Genomic DNA, 19,804 nt, shown 5'->3' on the forward strand with positions numbered 1-19,804 from the left:
CACTTGAAGGCTGGGTAAAAAAATGTTCCTATTAAAAAGTATCCCATTATATCAATTATTAGAAGTGCAATAAAAAATAGTAGGTTTTTGGAAAAATGACAAGCTATTAATGCTGGTCAAAACCTGGTCATTGTGATACAAAATTGTTGCCTAATGGTTATTAAAAATTGAGGGGTGGACTGTTATTCTTCTTATAAAAAGATGGGATTAATGGCTGTAGAGGCAAAATTTTGTTAGATTTACACTGTGAAAAACTTTCATAACTCCTTTAGATTACTGTAATTCTATTAATGCTGGTGAGTTTACTTAGTACCTAAAGATTTCACATATTAAAACTTTGGAGAGGATAAGGCTAAAAGTAAGTGTGAAATGAGTGTTTTGAATATTTTATCCTAGGATAGATTTCTATCACATGGACAAAATAAGCATTTTAATTGCGACTAACTTGATTTAGAAGCTTTAGCTGTAAATGTGCAGAGCAGCTTTCTTGTATGTTTGCAAGAAACTTTAATGTCTTAGACACTAACAAAAATAGCTTACATTCTAGCAGGACGTAGATAGTATCAGCAAAATACTGCAGCAAACTAGGAAAAAATGCAACCTTGCTTTCCGCAGTTCAGATTACTTCAGGTAAAATGCACATCTTACAGCATTTCTTGTGTTGATTGTCTTTTCTTGCAGAAACTAAGAAAAAACATGAATTTAGAATAAATTTTATGGAAGGTTGCAATAAATATGCTTATTCTTTGTCAATTTCTCTTTTCCTGCTTTTTGTTAGATATACTTTTTAGAAATTAAGTGGACAAGTAGAATAACTTGGCAATAATTCCTTATAGCATGAATACTAACTAGTTTCTTTCGTTCTTTTCCCCTCCTTCAATTCTAGAAAATGAAATAACTATTGATGATGGATGCTTTGGAGTCCATAGTAAGTGAGATATATTGATCATTACCGTATATTTAATTTTAACAAGATTATGTGTTTCAGTTGAAAAATATTTTGAAATGCTAAATTAGTTTAGGTAGAAATTACCTGTTAATGGTTGCTTTATCTGCTTATACACTTGTTTTTAAATCTAGCATTTGTGAATTCACACTCAGTCTGTGCTGCCTTCTAGCATTAATAAAAGTTTGTGAAGAAAATTTGAAATACTGTCAATGTKCTGATGTTAAAGGTTGAAATTTGCAAACTCTAGATTATGAGCCTGTAGATTTGGAAATACAGAATGGACTGTTAGCTTTCTCTTTAAAACTAGCCATAGAAAAAACTCTTCCTCTCTAGAAAAATGTCTTTGCTTATACTAAATGAACGCAGTCTGACTCTTCAGTTATGCGCATAACTACAGAAGCCTCCCATAAACTCAAATCTCATGTTCTTGTGTGTGCATGTGTCACCTGAAAACTCTTTCAGCAGATATAACCACCTCTCACTAAATGCTCAATCCCTGAGCCCCTAGGTTAACTCTTTCCTTTATCATATCTCATACTTGCCTTTAAGTTTTCACTTTTCTTCACATCCTCACCAAATCACACATTTTACTGGAACTCTTAAAAACTGTGAGGTCTCCTTCAGCCTCTAGTCTGGCAGCTTGTGCCTCCTGACTATCCTGCTTCTAGGCTCTCCTTGTCTTGGTGAGGAGGTTGAGGATTCTTCTCTGTGCTTTGTTTCCCCAATATATCTATTGATACCTCCTGTCCTGCAGGCTTACACTGCTTTACTGGTATTGTTTGCAATGAGCTAATATGACATCTATATTTCAGCAGAAACAGGGAGTCTCAAGTTACTTATGGATCTTCAGAGTTTCTGACTGTCTTTGTCCTTGTATTGAGACATCCCACGGCAAGGGACTGTTTTGTCTACCTTGGCAGCTTACTTAGCTGTTGATATCATGGATAAAATTAATACTGGAATTAGCCTTCTCCTTCTGACAGTTAACTCAAGAAGCTGGTGTTCCGATGTGTTTCCCTTGAAAGATGGCTCCATGTAAGAGCAAGAGGTAGTCAGCAATTGCAGTATCTGCCCATGTGTGTCTAGTTCAGGAAAGGCACATGAAAGGATGTGCTCAACAACTGCTTTGGAAATACTATTTGAATAAGCCTGGTTGTAAGTGTGGTGTCTGGAAGATGGTGCCAGAGTAACTGTGTTTATAAAGCAGTGCAAGTTTTGTGTATTAAACTGTGTGGATCTCCCTTCAGAAAATAAAGTAAGTTATTAAGGTGTCTTTACCACTTTCTGTTGTTTAATTTTTGGCAGATGGTGTTAAAACTGTGGATGCTGGGTGGCTGACATGTCAAACGGAAATAAGATTACGCCTGCATTATTCAGAAAAACCACCTGTCTCAATATCCAAGAAGGAATTTAAAACATCAAGGTTTAGGTAAGAGCCTGCTCATCTCAGTTTGCAATTTAGCTAATGTTAATTTTCAACACCAGTGATTATTTTTTACTTAATTAATGTAGCTGTTAATATTTTGGGTTGCAAATAGCAATGTACAATCAAATCGATTTCCAGATATATAAACACTTTGTAAAAGTGTGATGATAATATTAAATCAGTAGTATGTCTCAGTTTCCTCATTTTATTATTAATATAATGTCAAAAGAGTTTTCTCTGTTTCTCTGAAGGAGGACAAACAGTCAAACAAAACTATTCTAGTTTTACTGCTGACTTAATACTTTTCAGTTCATGCCTTTCTGATAGTTGCCCTTCCAAACTATTAAAAATGTATAAAGAAGATATGACAGCACAGTTTAAGTAACAGGCCACAGGCTTCTTTCACAAATATTTCTTCCATCCTTGCCTTGATGTTTCTTGCTTCTTGGCTGGAACTGAAGAGTTCTTAAGTAGTTCTCTGCTCTTACATTCAGTGTTTGTTTTTTTTCTTTATTCTTTTCTTCCTAACTTCTCCCAAAAAGCAGAATGGAAGGGCTGGTAGAGGTTGGGGGAAGGGAGAGGGAGAAGGCTACCATTTTTTTTGTTCCTACTTCTCCTTTTTTTCCCTCCCAAAACATACAGACCCTCCCCATTTAAAGTATGGTTAATTCTCCACTGGCATTACAGATCTCCAGTCAACATGGATATAGAGATAATAGCAGTCTCTAATTGCTGTTGTTCCATATATACATCAGTTTGTTCTTATCTGCAGAGGTGTCTTGAAAAGCTGACATTATAACTCCACAGTTGTCCAACAGAAGTGTGTATCTTGTGTCTAACAGAATACACTTACCTGCCTTCTCTATATTCAGAGAGACTAAAGGAGCAYGTGCTTAGCAGCAACCGCAAACATTCAGTTGTTGATCTTGATGATTACTGTTATTTTCAGTGCTTCTCATTAGCCTTTCAGCGTTATGAATATCAGTCTTTGGAGAAAGGTTGTCTATTTGGCAGCCCAAAAGGTCAGTTAGGGAGTGATTGCTGCCTCTTTGACCATTGGCCCAACTTTCACACCTACCCAAGTTCCAGTTTCAAAAATGACTTGAGCACACTAAAACCTGACTAAAATAGGATTTAGTCCAACGGTAGTCCCAAATTCTGACCCTTATGAAGGGCTGGAGTATGCACTGCTCTTCTGTAGATGGTGGTGGTGAGCAGAATTATGACCTTCTACTCTAATCTTTTTTTCTAATTCTTCAGGGTTCCTGAAGACACTTCCGCAATTTAACAATTTCTGTTTTGTATTTCTGCATGAGTAGAGTAAAATTGACTCTAGAAGGCCTAGAGGAAGAAGACGATGAGGAGGAAGAAGAGGACCAAGATAAAACATCCCCTCCTTTACCTCGGAAAATGGCAAACACTCTGGAGATCTCCTTAATAAGTGACAATGAATATAAATGTCGACACTCTCAGCCAGAATGTGGTTATGCTTTACAGCCAGATCGATGGACAGAATACACTATACAAACCATGGAGCCTGATAACTTGGAATTAAACTTTGATTTTTTTGAGGTATGTATCTTTACCACTAGGAAGAAACTCAGTCTGCTTTCTGGAGTTAAAGGAGGCGATTATTATGAAGATACCATTGTTAGTAAGGGCTGTTAACTCATGTTCTTAATCCTTTGGACCCTTGTAGATCAGTTAGGAAACTGTTCACTACTGCCCCCTTGTACAGAGAGATTTGAGTCTTCTCTGTACGGCACTGAAAGTTTTGCAGTTTCTGCTTGTTTAGAAGTCAGTATGGCCTCAAATCTTAGTGTGCAGTATTGCATGTAGGTAGGTTGGTTTGATTTTTGTCCTGCATCCAGACATAAGCTTTGCTTACCCTTTTTGAATCTAAGCAATATGTGTATATGAACTAGTTAAATTATAATTATTTGATCTTGATTTTAAGTTATAAACAGACATTTCTCCAAACTAACTAGTGCAAATTAAAACTGGACACTTGCAACCTCTCACTACATTAGTTATTTTGCACTCTAGTTTTTTTCTGAAATGTTTTAATATTCAAAGTCCTTTTTAAAAGAAAACAACTTCTGATATTGTTCATGCAGAAGAAACTTTTAAGCATTCCCTTTTTGGTCTAAAAATGCTGTTAGATCACTTAACACTAATAATTGTAAAATAGCCACACAGATACTGAACTTGACAATGATCAGATACATTGTGCATGCTCGTCGGCCTCCTCCTTCCCTGAAAATTAATACAAAGTCACAAAGTTATTTTAAGCATATATATTATTCTAGTTCATCTTTGTCCTGAACGTGACTTGGGCTTTTGATAAGATAGAATATTGCGTGTATGCAGTTTTGGTCTGAAAAGCTTATTAAATCTAAGAGTTTTCAAAGATAGGTGTACATGACTTTCTAGATTTCCATCAACAATTTCATATTCCTGGTGATAACTTGCAACACACTTATTACATGAAACAATTTTTGGCCTGAAATTAGTATTTTCTGTAATGCACAAGAGATTTGTGTGTTACATCAGTGTCTGTATATATCTTCCCGAGGAGCAAGGTTTCCATGAGAAAGAAGAGTTTCTTAGCATTCTCGCAAACACATAACCGCAGGTTACTTATTTATTTTAGGAACACGTATGTGAGAAAGTAGTACAAGGAGATGTGCTCCCAGGTCATGTGGCTTCTGCCTGCCTCCTGTCATCCACAATTGCAGAACAGGGAAAGAGCGCTGGAACTCTTACACTTCCTATTTTGAGCCGAATTTCAAGGAAGACAATTGGAAAAGTTAGAGGTATAGTTGATGCAAAGGGATGTACACACCTTTACCTGAAATCATCCATTTTCAATTGACATGTGAAGCACTTGGTATTTTTCTTGTAGTGGACTACATAATTATTAAGCCAATACAAGGATACACTTGCGATATGAAGGCCTCATATGCAAAGTACTGGAAACCAAGAACAACTCTAGACGTTGGACACAGGGGAGCAGGAAATTCTACAACTACAACTAAGTAAGTTCATTTGTATTTTAATCTGAGTATTTTTTTATGTTCCGTTTTGCTGACATCAATTGCAGAAGCAGCCAGTTTCAAGTTAAAAGCTRCAAGTCATAATCATTTAAGTCACTTGAATATCAAATTTGGATATCCTGTAAAACAAAAACTTCCAGTTTGTACTTCTGTTATTTTAATGGACTTCTGTGCTGTCCTGCAGCTAAGAAAACCTTTTTCATTGCTATTATTTCAGACTTGCTAAAGTTCAAGAGAACACTATCGCTTCTCTGAGGAATGCTGCTAGTCATGTATGTATGCACATTTGTACACACCCAGTACTCATGCAGTTAAAACTAGCTGACTTCTATGCTTAGTTTTGTGATTCAATATGATAAATGTTAAATGTAGTGGTATAAAATTATGTGCAAATTATGGAGCCACTGTGGCAATTCCCTGGGAGATATGAAGGGAAATAATAGCTCAGTTTAGATTCTCGTTCTTGAGTTCCTCAAAAAAAAAATTTTCCATCCAACATGTTCTTGTGTTGGTTCTCATACAAGGAAAATTTGAATCTCAACTCTGCAGATCCATAGGGTTGTGAATAATTTTGAACAAGTGAATAAAATCTTGGCTCTTCTAAGTCTGTTAGTATACTCATGGGTGGCAGAGGTCTTACTCAGGGACTGCTTGAGTGCCTAAAATTGTTATGCAGAAGTCTCAAAAATAGGACTTCTGAAGTTAACATGAAAAAATACTTGGGACATGAGTTGGTAGGGTAAAATAATCTTTCATTCCAGTGGTTGTTGCAACAAGGACTTTGACTCTATGGTGAGACTCAATTTGGGGGATATTACCTTCAGATGCTTAAATTCTGTGATTGAAATGCAGTCAGTTTTATTCCTTCCAAAAACCTCAGTCACTGAAGTGGTCTGTGATAAGACTAACCTAAACAAGGAAGGCAGCGAGGCATTGCAGGAGCGTAGCTGGAGTCTGAAGCAGGTTCAGAGATTGCTTGTCCAGCTCCTGTTCTCACAGTGAAGAGCTGTGATTGCTATTAGATCAACTGCCTCTTAACTTGTAAGGTTCTTTTTCAGGTAGTTCTCCACTAATGTGGATTTTTAGTGAACATCCTTGAAGTTGTTCAAGGATGGGAGCTGAGCTTTCTGGATTATTATGCTTATTGGCTACCAGTTCCTTAACACTGTACCCCCCAAGAGCTGGAACTGAAAGCTCACTCGCATTTGGCAGACAGAGGAATTTGAACACATTGTCTGGAGCATACATTGACTGCAGAGGAAATGAAGACCCCAGTTACCAAAAGATCCTCTTGGACAGTATGGTACTTACCTTCTGAGTGGACGCTGCAGGTTTATGGACTGCTCTTAAAAAGTCCACAGGAAGCATGCTTCAAGGCAGAAACTTGCTGTAAACCAGGAAGCAGCCTCACCAGAAAAATGCTTGTAACGTTTCCAAGTTGAAAAGGCTGAAAGCTACTGCTATAAAACATTGCAGATAAGAAAGGGGCTGAAAACAAACTGGCCTGCTATCTTTCTTCTGTGCTGATGGAGAGTATGTGAGTCAGGATGGTAATTTGAGGAATGGTATTCTTGGAGGATTTTCAAAGGAATGATTTAGAAACAGTCTAATAAGCCAAAAAATGTTTTTCTGCCTCCCTCTGCTGCCCTCTCCCTGCTTCTCCCTCTCTCTCTTTCTCTTTGTCTCCCTCTATAAAGATTATACTTAAAGCTCCTTTTTAATCTTTCTTCCTTTTAAGTTTAACAGAAAACAAGAACACAGAGTTGAAAAGGATAGGAGAGTACTGGATCCAACCACTTCTGCTCTTGCACATGTGTATAACATACTACCGTTGTGTTATTCACAAGTGGCTCCAGAAGCTTCTCAGTATTTGGAATATCTCCCTAAAGCTCTGCAAATCTGTAGCAAAACAAAAGCTCATGGGCCCTTGTTCACTTACCTCTTGATTGGGAAGGAAGGGGGGAGGGAAGGCACCTATGTTTAAGACTGTCGTCCTGGCATTTCTCTGAAATAGAGTTCACAATACTTGAATTTTACTTGAAGAATTACGAGATTACATAAGCAATATGTATCAGAGCTGTATTAGGGTAGCTTAAATACTCTTCTACATTTCTTTTTTCAGTTTCATAATCCATTGTTGAGCTTGATTTTAACTAGTAATTACAAGTATTTCATTCAACTTCTGGTTGATGGCCAGGACCTGTGAATATTTGGCAACTTGTCTTCTGAGTTTTCTGTGGTACTGTAGTCCTTGTGTATAAATAGTTAATGGGTTTTTGTTTTGTTTCATTTTTTCGATTCTCTGTAGGGAGCAGCATACGTGGAATTTGATGTGCATCTTTCTAAAGATCACGTGCCTATTGTATATCACGATCTCACATGTTGCATGGCAATGAAAAAGGTAATTCAGATGTTGTCTGTATTTCATTTTTAAGCATGATAATTCCTGAAATGAAAATTCCAAGGTGTCTTAGGAATAATTCTGGGAAATCAAGGGTGGAATGGAAATAAATATGCAGCTTAAATGTATGCAAAGTTTTAATTTGCATAAAGTAGAGCAGAAAAGTTGAGTTCTTCCTTTTGATGTTGTAACAGCAGCACTTCAGATGCATGATCTGAGATTCTTTCTTCGATCATACATTGCACTTATTCTTAAGGGTTTTTATTTAGCTTACGGTTTACAGGGAAAACAGAGACAACTCCACTGCATTCAGTACCCCTTCCGGTACCCTTTGAATTGTTAGAGTACCACTTTCTGGTTGTTTCTTTTTTGAGGGAGAATTAAGTGATTCTAAACATGATTATTCCCYGCACACACAGTGATATTTAAATGTCTGCCTGCCTTAAGCAGTTACATACTTACAGATGCTTTCTAGATCAAACCAAAGTCTACCTTGTTAGGTATCCCACTATTAGCCAGTAGTGGATGGAAAACAAGTGTAAGAAACCAGAGTCTTTTTCTCCCTTTAAGGACTCCCTGAACCACAAATGGCTTGGCTTCCATTAATTTTTCTAAATCTTTTTTGAACTCATTTGTACTTCTGCATTTTGTACTATCCTTTGACCGTGAGGTAAACCAGATACTTTGCATCTCGTTGGGACAGAAAATGATGTTGAAGATCTGCTTTGGGATTGCTTGGTACGATAGAAAGAAAGGAGTTAAGACAGAGGTGCTAAAAGCAGCAAAATGATTGCTGAAAGCCAATGTCCTGGTCCTTCCCTCACTTACCTCATGAGTTGTTTTATTTTYTTTAAACCAAAACACATTTCTGCTGTTTTCAGAAGCATCAAGATTGCCATAATTTAGTTTTCAGTGAGTAGTACTGTTATGACTACATACAGATAAGCATTCCTTGAAAGATGCTTTGAACAGACTTTAACAATACCTCTTTAACACGCAAGTTTCATGGACCATAACAATTGAATATTTTTCTAGAGTTAAGTGACATTACACTCCTTAATAAAGAGAGAACCATAGGCATAAGCATTAGTGATTAAAAAACACTGAATTGCTCTTCCTTCTGGTCCATTGTGTTAGGGGCAGAATACTTTTAGTATTCAAGAGTAATGCAAAGAAGTTGGACTCTGTTCTGTTCTTGTTTTCCTCCTGTCTAGTTATGGCAATAAAAACAAAGATAGTATGGAAGGATAGACTGCAAGATATGTTCTCTCTTTCCTCTTTGCACTAAGTCCATGTCATCGATCCCTCAAACACATTGCAGTATTGTAATTTATAACAAGTTTTGTTTTGAGCAGTTGTGGTAATGGAACTTTCTTCAAGTGATACATATGTACAGCGTATATTGAAGCAGTATTGTCATGTTGACTAAGAATTTCTTTACACTGGGGAAGGGAAATGAAAAATGGATTGATTGAAAGAATTTTTTTGACACCAGATCCTTTGAAAAAGGGGCTGCCTTGGTTTTACCAGGACACTAGTCTTCTTTTATTAATTTCTGAGACATTGGGAGGATTATAAACAGAACTATCTTGGAGCATTTTTACTGTGCGTTTCTTAACTGACAGGCTTTTTTTTAATCCTGAATAAGTTAACTGGTCACGTTCTTACAGAATGAATGCACTAACCCTTATTGAAGGTTAACATGAAAGAACATTGAAGGCTATGATGACTTCCCTAAAAGACCAAATCCTGATTTTCAGATTGGCACTTATTTTATGTTTCTGAGTGCCTATGTTCTGTCTCTTGAAAACCGATCATCTTATTCATATTGTAATAAGATGTCCCTTGTATCCCTATCAATAAAAGAACAAAAAAAAGAGTTGCGTTTAATGTTACCATCTTAAAAGCATAGAGTTCTTTTTATACTTTTCAGTGATGCTTCATTATGTAATATTTCTCTTTAAAGAAACTGGATACTGAGCCTTTGGAACTGTTTGAGATTGCAGTCAAAGAACTCACGTTTGATCAGCTGCAGTTGTTGAAGGTATCCTTACTTTGGCTAATACGATATGCTGGGTGTAGGATTTAGAGCTGGCTGTGAAGCTTTGATTTCTGGAGTAACTACAGATGGTGTGGGAGAGCATAAATTGTAAAAATTGCACAAGTAGAATAAGTAGATAATTCCAAGAACAGTACTTTTGCACCATCTTTAGAGCTTAGGTCAAATTCATTTCTCATATTTGCTGGAAAGGTGGACCAATGGACTTGCATAGATCTATATGAGTATCTGTTAACACTGAGCATTTTAAAAAATGAGCAGAAAAAGACTGAAAGTAGTGGTAGGAGTCATTTAAAGCWGATGTGTTAGAATCTTTGTTGAAGAAAAAAGATTTCAGTCACAATGTGCATCTAGTTTTTAATATTTCCCTGCTAACAAGAGAGGCCCAGATTATGATGGCTTCCTTCTTGGAGATGCCTCTGGAAGCACRGAAGCATCCATGATTCAGCAATATGGATTGGATGAACTGACTATAAATGATTGTTTTTGATTCCTTTGGGTATCACTGTAGCTTCCAAAGGGAAATTCTTTATCCTACAAAAAAAGGGATGAGACTGGGCCACTGGAGAGCCGGCTGAGCTATCTGTCCTCACTCAAGCCAGATGCCTGTCTGGCTGGATCAAGAATTATCTGTTTCTTTTCACTTACAATTACTTGCTTTCCTCCATTTCCTGGAGAGGGAATTGGAATGGAGTGAGGGAGTCGATCCTGTACTGAGCCTGATTCTATCTCAGTGTGTGGCTACATCAGCTGCTGTCAGTCCTCTCTCTGCAATTGACTGGAACCAGTCTAGGGTCTCGCAGAGGAGGGGTTTAATGTTCAGACTTCTTCACATCTTAATGTTATGCTCTACCAAGGTGTCTCTATCCTTGAACTTGTTTTCTGAATTTTAAATAAGAATATTTTCAGTTAATTTTTCAGCTTTCCTTGAAGTCTTTAAATTGTCAAGTTTAAAAGAAAATTGTCACATGTTTGGGGATTTCTTTTGTCTTTTGCAATTTACCAAAACTCTGTCTATAATGAAGCTTTAAACTTAAGAAAATTCATAAGGAAAGTTAGTTGTATTTTATATGTAATAAGACCTCTAGCGATGGAGCATTTGTTAGTTTTCTTCTTTTTATGATCTTTAGCTGGCTCATGTGACTGCCCTGAAAGTAAAAGATCACAATGGTATGTACTACTTGGCAAAATTCTTGAGATTTATTTATTACTATGTAATAATATATATTCTCTGGTTGCAGTGATTTATTCTAATCGCATGTGCCTGCTTTCTGAACACTGAGAGTTCATTTCTAAACACTTGGGGCAGTTATTTCAATTGTGTGTATGCTGCAGAGATTTTTGCTGGGAAGTAGATGCTTGGAGAGACGTTACTCCCTTGGAAGAGGGGACAGGAGGGTTAGCAGATGCATGTATTTCTAAAAATATATTTATGAATATTCATAACAAAATTACCCCTCATGTTTCCTTCTCATGCTTCTCATAACTGTAGCTTTTTGGCAGCTCTTCAGCATTGCTAACAAGAGCTTGGGTAACTGCTCTAGGGTGTGGTTTTTTTGGTGCCATAAATCTCCGGCCATAATGCATCTCCATTATGGGGACAGCAAAATTGGGCAAAGTACCTCACACATCCTACCTGTCTGGGAAAAGATAAAATAAATAGTAAGCTCTGACAGGCAAGGCTGCTTCTACTGGAGGTGGTTCAGTGACTGAAATGGTGGGAGCTGGGAGAGGCTGCTTCTGATAAACGCTCTGGCAGGGCTTGTAACAGGGATCAAAAACTTTTCCCACTGGTGAAAAAGGAACTGGCAACACCATTGTTGGACTATGTTGATGTCGCAGGAAAGAATTAAATAATCAGTAGACCTGATTCCATTTTTTGTTCTTAAAAGACCTTATGATTTTTGAGCCAGTCTTTTCATGTTGGGATCAGCAATACTATTATTTGGTTTTGATCCAATCTTTTATATTTCATTTCAGCATCTTTTAAAGAAGAAGAAAACTTTGCTTTTGAGACCCAGCCATTTCCTTCTCTGCAGACAGTAAGCAGTGAATATAGATCAATAGAGATGATGATTATGGAACATGAAAACAGACTTTTCTTTCAGCTTTGTACACCTAGCAAGGGATATTCGTTTCTGGTTTTAGGCATCTGATTTCAGTGCCAGAAATGGGAACCTAGGCTTTATTGCTGGCCACTGGAGCCTTTGCAGCACTTAAACTCTGTAGTTTGCATACCTTTTAGGTGTCTTAATTTGGGAACCCCAGTTGTATGGCTCAGGATACACTCAGTTTTACAGCTGTTTAACATTTGGGCACTGCATTTTAAGGCATCCATAATTGTTTGCTTATTTTGAGGGGAAAAGAACAGCTTTTAGCAGTCTCCTGTATAGTACACAAATTGTGTTAGTTCATCACATACTTTCAGCTATTTAGCATGCTCTCAGCTTTTATTGACCATTTGCCAACTCATGTTTGGAATGTTTTTCTTCAACTGCTGGGTTTTTTTCCCTTGTTGTTTTTCCTAAGGTCTGAACTGCTCATTGACATGCCTTTTAGGGAACTGTATTATGTAACAGTACTTGCTTTTATTTGGACCATAGATACAATTAATACCCACGGTTAGTTACGGACTTAGGTCAGAATAAGTATGAAATACTCATCAGTTACAGTCCCTATGCCCAGCTGTATTTTTACTGTCAAATCAGATGACTGAGTAACTACAGGAAATAAAGAGCTTTGTTTGAACTACTGAGGTTCAGTGCTTCCACCTGTTTTGATTACCAAAATTTAATTTTCTTTTTATAAGAAAGGGTACATTACCTTTTTCTGCATATGTCCTCTTCATAGGGTTAAAGAATCACCTATCAACATTTCCTTAGCTGTTGGTTTCACCTTTTGATTTAAATTCACCTTGCAGTTAACAGTTCCCTTACAACTATTTTACATATTTTTTTCTTATAATAATGTTATATTCACGGATTTCATACAGGACTGTTTGTAACTTAAGATACTTTTTGCATTCAAAAAAACTTCCCAGAGAAGTACAAAACGTTTCCTTTTTAGGAGAACAAATAGGGCATTTCTCAAACAAATTACCCTAATATAAGATACTCCCCTGCTCTGTCAGTCAAGTTTTGTATTTATACACATGTTGGGGCGAATTAACTTGCATGTGTACTGTGTCAAAATTTTGTGCTCAAGATTTTATCCAGTTTTCTGTAGCCTGTCTTTTGAACTGAAGTAGAAAAAAGATAAATGTGTCTTTTGTTAAGTGTTAAAGACTTATTTTTTTTTATTCTACTTTTAGTCCTTTGGGGCTTAAATTCCACTGTATTCCCCCAGTATTTACGCTTACTAGTAGTGCTTAATTGCCCTCCTTTGCTGTGGGGTCTCTTCATAATAATATCTTTTCAGGTCCTGGAGTCTGTTTCTGAAGATGTTGGGTTCAACATAGAAATAAAATGGATCTGCCAGCAAAGAGTAAGTAAATGTACAGGTGCTTTACTTTGATACTTTGTTGTTTTCATGGCTAAAGCTTGTAATTTGACAACGTAATCTGTATAAGCTACAAACCAAAAGAAGCATTATCTTATGGGTTATTTGATGTTTTTCATGACCACCTTGTTTTATTATAACCCTCTATCTTTAAAACTGAGAGTATAATGGTACCAGTCCTGCAAATAAATGCATAGAAACTTACTTCTAAAGTAATAGGAAGTATTTATAGGATTGAGCTTGTAATGCAGCTCTGAGGGTTTTTAGTAGAAGATCCGTTTTAAGTCCATGAATCCCAACAAGTTGTGCACACTGTGCGTGTGAGGAGGAACATGAAGCGCTCTCAGCCCTGAGTGGGGGCAGCACTTGTGTTTCTACATCATGTGCCGGTCATAGGAGTACCGTGGACCCAGCTGGGCTGCTTGTTTGTTCTGTCTAGAAGGACGCAGTTCTCAAGACTGGGCCTAAAGCCTGCAGTGGGAGAAACTAAGCACAGTGGTAGGTGGAAGTCTGTCAGCTTGGACACGTGCTGACCCTCTCAGAGAAGAGTTAACTACAGAAAGACTAGTAACTGCTGTTCTCAAAGACAAAAGATTTCTCATTTATTTCTATAAATATTATTGTTGCATTTTTTGCTTAAAAATAACAGTGCAAAATAGCTATAGTTTGAATGATCTTTTATAGATTTCATTTGTGTTTTCAAAATTAGAAAAGGCTTCGTACAAACTTTGCCTGTGAATGGGAAGACAGTGAACTTTCTCAGTGAACCTTATTGCTGTCAGAATTCAGCTGCACCTTTCAAAAAAAACCCTTAGGGCTGCAAGTAGCATTCAGTTGACTGAAGCAGTGACTTTTGTATTCAGACTTAGAAGCTGAATTCTCATTTCGCTTGGACTCAATGAGAGACCCTTGCTTGTTAAAACAATTTTAGTAAGCATTAATTTTAAATGGCTGAAACTTGTCCTTTCTTTCTATAGGATGGACAGTGGGATGGCAACTTGTCAACTTACTTTGATATGAACCTCTTTCTAGATATTATTCTAAAAACTATTTTGCTGAATGCTGGAAGAAGGAGAATTATATTTTCTTCATTTGATGCAGATATTTGTACAATGTAAGTTAAGAAGAGATCAGTCATGTTTTTTCTTCTTTTTTATTAGGTAAAATTAACTTCAGATGTAAGACTACCATAGGAAGCTAATCGCACATTTCAATTAGACCTAAGCTTGGGGTGCCAGAACAGTTGGGAATTGAAACAAGAAATTAGACTCCTTTGCCATCTGAGCCATGCCAAAAATAAAATAGGAGAAGAAAGTCGGTATTTTTGGCAAGTGCATTCCTGATTGCTTCAGTCTTTCTTAACAAAAAGGTCAAGATTTCTTCTGGTACCATAAAGTCCATTTCTGTCATACTTAAGTGCATGCAAGCCTAATTTACAAACTAAATAATAATTTTGTTACAATTTTTCACTATATCTGCCTTTTAAAAAGGACAGAAAATGAAATAGCTTTGAATTAGCTGTGCTTCGTTTTTTTTAGTGAAACAGTTTGCTTTCATTTTTTGGAATGTCATATTGAAGGTATTGAGGCACAGAAAAAGCACAGGAGTTGAACTGGGGAACAGACAGTTGGGATATGTATGAATTAACAATCTGCTGCAGTATTTCATAACAATAAGTGATTTAGCCCTATTATTGAATGGCTTCACGGAAAAGATACTACAAACAGGAATTTGAGTGGACAGTCATTTGATGAGAGACTGCCCTGATGAGGTACCACGGAAGGGTAAATGGGCCAGACAAAACCAAATGAATTTAGTGGTAAAGGGTTGGTAGACGCAAGTGTGAAAGAGTGCCTAACATGCTAATCCCCCACATTTGCTTCCATCTGCTGTCATTTCATACCACTGGGCTGGTATCCTACTTGGAATATACACAAGAAAGGTTGTGTATCGTAAATTAAATATATGTTATAAACTCTTGCTGTGAATGTTCATTTTACTCCAATGTGCATTTAAGAAGAAAATGATAGAATTGGGTAGTCTGCAGAGGTTTTATGTGAACACTTGGAGGATGTGGATTTGAGTGCAGCTTGAACTCTAGCTTCCCTTAAACTGGGTATGTTAATCGTTAATCTCTAATAATAGCGGTGAAAGGAAAAGTATGTTGCGTGGTTTGATACTATACTGCAGTACTATCTTGTTGCATTAGCTAGGGAGCAAATGAACACACGGTAAAGGCAACAAACCCCCTCAAACAGCAAGATTGGATTTTCCTGCTTTTTAACACGTTTGCTACTTCCAAACTTGACTTTTTTTTTTTTAACAGGATTCGGCATAAGCAAAACAAGTATCCTGTGTTATTTCTCACTCAAGGAGAATCTGACTTCTATCCAGAACTTATGGATCTTAGGTCTCGTACAACTTCAATTGCCATTAGTTTTGCCCAGTTTGAAAACTTACTGGTAAGCTGACAAGTTCTGATACTACTTTGCAGTAAAATGAGACTAAACGATTACTACTTGTTGTAAATGCGTAATTTTTGACACTGATTCTTAAAATTACAAACAAATTCTTAAAATAAATACCTCAACATTTAGTAACTGCCAAAACAATGTCTGCTTGTTTCAAACGTGTATTTAAAACATTGTTTAAAAAATACAGTACTGTCAGTTTATGACTCTTAATTGTATTAAATTGTAAGGGACTGCAAGTCTCAAGGTATAAAAAAAAAGCTAATATTGTAAGAGATTTTCAGAAACATAGATTTTAATTGAGTTCTTTTATACTGCAGGGAATTAATGTGCACTCTGAAGACCTGCTGAGGAATCCAATGTTTATTGAACAAGCCAGATCTAAAGACTTAGTTATCTTCTCGTGGGGTGATGATGCAAATGACCCAGAGAACAGGAAGAAGTTGAGAGAATATGGTGTTCATGGGCTAATATATGACAGGTACATCACTTGGTGTTAAAAAAAAAAAAAAAAAAAAGATTATTTAAGATAAAATATTATTGTATCCTGATTCTTGTAAAATTTCACACTGCTTTTTAACTGACTGGATGCAGAATATCTTCTTTTCATACTATAAACCCAATAAGTCCATAAACTAATTTGAAAAGTCTTCAGAAAAAATAAAACTAATGAATACTCTTTCATACTCTTTCAGCTGTATATATGAAGCAAAATAACTTTCACTTCTCCTGAGGTTAATGCAAATACATGACTTATCTGTTTAAATAGGACCGAATTTGATTTTCTAAGGAACTAGTGCATGGCGTACACATCTAACGTACTATTAACATTCCTGATGGTAATTTTTAAACTTTGTACATGATATGGTGAGAATAAGTTTATTTAACCATTTAGCTGAAATCTTCAGCTTTCTGCATTTATGGAAGGGAATAGTTAATACAACTTAAATGAATGAATTTAACTTCATTTTTTTCCCACCATTCTGTTTAGCTGTGTTTCAAAGCTGTGAGTTCTTACATACTATTTTTTATATTAAAATTAGTTTGAAGTGACTCCCAGGACAGACTCCCAAATTAGTCACTTCAGAAGGTAGTTGCTCTATCTGCACAATTCAGACTGACATCAGAAGGCTGTGACAAAACTTTAAACAAAAGTGTTACTTCAGTTCCTTAAACCAATCAAAAGTTTCAGTTCCTTTATCCGAAAAGATGTGAAACTAATAGCCAGAGATAGGACATGTTTTTTGTGGAACTTAATTCACTATTACAAGAAGAATGTTGAATTTGGGAAGCTGTAGAAGAGAATTGGGAAAAAGCAGACTTTCTGATAAATTACAAAGATTATGTAATTGGGAAAGAATTACAAAGGGAATCAAAGTGTCGAATAATAGAAGACATTTTCAAACCCTTTGCATGAAGTACTTGTCAAGGACTTTGCTTATCTTCTGTTTTGTAAAATGAAGTGAGAGTCAAGTCAACGTGGCTAGAGGCAACAAATCAAATATGCTTGCTCTTATATATGTAGACTCCTGACGCAGAAGTAGTTAACTCTTTTTGATCCATTCCTGCCTGCTGAGAGTCCTTCCAGAATGAGAGACCCAGTGCTTCTGGTTTACTGGAGGTCTTCCTGCTGGTACTGTAGCGTGTCTGCCTCTTGTATGGATGGTGGAAAGGAGTAAAAAGGTTATTGCATTTGGGGTTCAGCTTCAGACTGAAATCGTTGAACCATAAGTCCTCTTTCCTGCTACACCGGCGCTACATGTTACATTTCTCCTACAACTCAAGACTTAGGCCCCTTTAGTGGATGGAAAAATATCTCTGGACTGATGTGCGAAAGAAATGCTACTCTCACTCTTCAGTGTACTGCCACTGGGTTGAATATGAAACTCGGTCCTACCATATGCATGGCTTGAAATGATGAGTCTTTAGTCTATAGATAAGTGGTGGGGGAGTTGATCAAATACTTATTACTGCATAAAGTGTTCTTGTGAAATGCCTATTCATCTGATGTCTACTGATGTCTACTAATCCAGTCTTTTAGAGTTTTACTACTGATGGAATAGATAGTCACTACTGTGGTAAAAAAGTAAAATATAGGTTAAAGACTTATTCCTGACTTCTTGTTGCTTTTCCTAGTTAACTATTCAACACTAAGTAAATAATGTTGCATGTACGCTAGGCCTACAAGTCTGCTAGGTTTCATCTTATTCGCCCTTTTGTACTGCTTAGTGTGTTTAAATTGCAGTATGATAGCAGAACACCTTTTACCTCACCTTCGTTCGAAGTGCTCATATCCTTCTAGGCCCTGTGGATTTAAATGAATAAAAAATTGTAATCTTCCCACACTATTTAGAACGTCTAGATTCCCAACAGTACTCATCTCTCTTCTCACCCCCTGCTCCCCGTGTTTCTTCTACCATGTTGACATTTACACTTCATTAAGAGGAGCCCCAAAACTAACATAAATGCCAATGCTGTTTAAAAAAAAGTGTAGTACAGTGGTGCATTTTTCTTTCTCTTTCAAGTTACAAACTGTAATTGAGTAGCAAAGTATTATTTTGGCTCAGTATAATTGTTGCAGGCTCATTTAACTCTAGTCTCCAAACATTATTGCCCTTTACTTCCATAGAAGGCCAAAATGAGTATCAGAATGTTCCTTTACGATTGTTAATTATTTTTCAAAATTTACTAGGTGTCTACATAGATTTGTATTGAATCTTAATATAGAACCCTTAGCAGGGGCATGCCACTTTCTGAAAATTGCCTTAGATATCTCAAACTGGACATTTTGAAATACTGGGGATAGCTGCAAGTCCTGGATGGTATTTCTAAGTGTAAAATCTGGCAGCAAGTGCTTCAATTTTCAGCTGGAGCTGCTGGGGCAAGAGGCAGTCTTTCAAATCATCTGAGAGTATGAAGTTAATATCAAGAGTTTAGATATTGTCAAAAATTTGAATGGGTATGGTGAAAGTCTTAATCTGTTAGGAGGTTTGCTTCCGTATTTTGTGGTGTTTGAAGTTTAGAGAAATATAAATTCAGAGCTACTTTTGAAGCAGAACTCAAGTGGAGACTGATGAGAAAGATGTAGATGCCTGTTGCTAGATCTAGAAGTAAGTAGGTACTGCAGTCACGTGTCCTATTAATGTGTAGCCAGTATATGCAGAATTTGTTTGTCCTCTGGACTGAGTATTTAAGGCCAGGTTCAGATATTTATCAAAAATTGCTGTGCTCAGTGTATACTAGAGCTTTACGTAAGCCATCTTCAGAAGTGTCGTTTGTCAGAATATGTTAGGAACTAAACACAGAGATTTTGGTGAATTTTAGGCTGTTTGGATATGGCCCTAATTATTACTGTTGCCAGCATGTAGTAATTACGTCAGATATTATGAACTGTCTGGTTAGAGATGATCTCTATAAGCAATTTTTCTGAACTTTAATCATCCATGTAGAGCTGTGCAAAAACATTCTAGCCACTTGAGAAGATGGCAGAAAAACTCTGTATCCCGAATACCAAAAAGTTGCTGATATCAAGTGTCGTGCAAAAAAAAAGCAGGTAGGGGGTCTGACTTTATGTTTTGCATGGAGAAAAACCACAAGATTGCATCTGGGAAGCTTACAAGTTATCAAAGCTGTTAAAGGAACCATCTCACTGGGGGAGAGGGAGGGATTTTTTTTTTCCATCCAGTCCTTTCTCCACTTGGGCTGTAGCTTATCAGACATACTGTAAATCACTAAACCACAGGGGTGGCCTAGTGCAGTTTCCAGGACAATATTCTGCTTTTTTTTTTCTGTGTTCAGCTAGCATTCATTTCAGCATCTAAAATACCTGAACTTCTCATGTTAAAAGTATGACCTATAGGAAGGGTCTCTGCTTCAGTATCCAGGCTTCTGTTTAAGCCATAATCCAGAAAAGTACTTCAAATGTGTAACTGCGCATCTTTTGT

General features: G+C 36.8%; 1 protein-coding gene across 2 annotated transcripts in view; it reads left to right on the top strand.

The window, feature by feature from the left end:
• Nucleotides 1-19,804, top strand: part of GPCPD1 (glycerophosphocholine phosphodiesterase 1) — a 51,707-nt gene that overhangs the window by 24,461 nt on the left and 7,442 nt on the right. The window contains exons 6-20 of one of the 2 annotated variants that reach the window (XM_026080658.1): nucleotides 887-928; nucleotides 2,255-2,378; nucleotides 3,695-3,947; nucleotides 5,029-5,191; nucleotides 5,281-5,413; nucleotides 5,649-5,703; nucleotides 7,740-7,832; nucleotides 9,799-9,876; nucleotides 11,022-11,061; nucleotides 11,872-11,933; nucleotides 13,309-13,374; nucleotides 14,367-14,503; nucleotides 15,716-15,851; nucleotides 16,181-16,341; nucleotides 19,310-19,413. In XM_026080658.1, the coding sequence (XP_025936443.1) occupies nucleotides 887-928; nucleotides 2,255-2,378; nucleotides 3,695-3,947; nucleotides 5,029-5,191; nucleotides 5,281-5,413; nucleotides 5,649-5,703; nucleotides 7,740-7,832; nucleotides 9,799-9,876; nucleotides 11,022-11,061; nucleotides 11,872-11,933; nucleotides 13,309-13,374; nucleotides 14,367-14,503; nucleotides 15,716-15,851; nucleotides 16,181-16,341; nucleotides 19,310-19,385 (1,619 nt within the window). In that variant the 3' untranslated portion in view covers nucleotides 19,386-19,413. The remainder of the gene's footprint in view (nucleotides 1-886; nucleotides 929-2,254; nucleotides 2,379-3,694; nucleotides 3,948-5,028; nucleotides 5,192-5,280; nucleotides 5,414-5,648; nucleotides 5,704-7,739; nucleotides 7,833-9,798; nucleotides 9,877-11,021; nucleotides 11,062-11,871; nucleotides 11,934-13,308; nucleotides 13,375-14,366; nucleotides 14,504-15,715; nucleotides 15,852-16,180; nucleotides 16,342-19,309; nucleotides 19,414-19,804) is intronic. The other variant, XM_026080657.1, reaches the window with a different exon arrangement.

This window comes from Apteryx rowi, unplaced genomic scaffold, assembly GCF_003343035.1.
Source record: "Apteryx rowi isolate R43461 unplaced genomic scaffold, aptRow1 scaffold_53, whole genome shotgun sequence".
Classification (NCBI taxonomy): domain Eukaryota; kingdom Metazoa; phylum Chordata; class Aves; order Apterygiformes; family Apterygidae; genus Apteryx; species Apteryx rowi.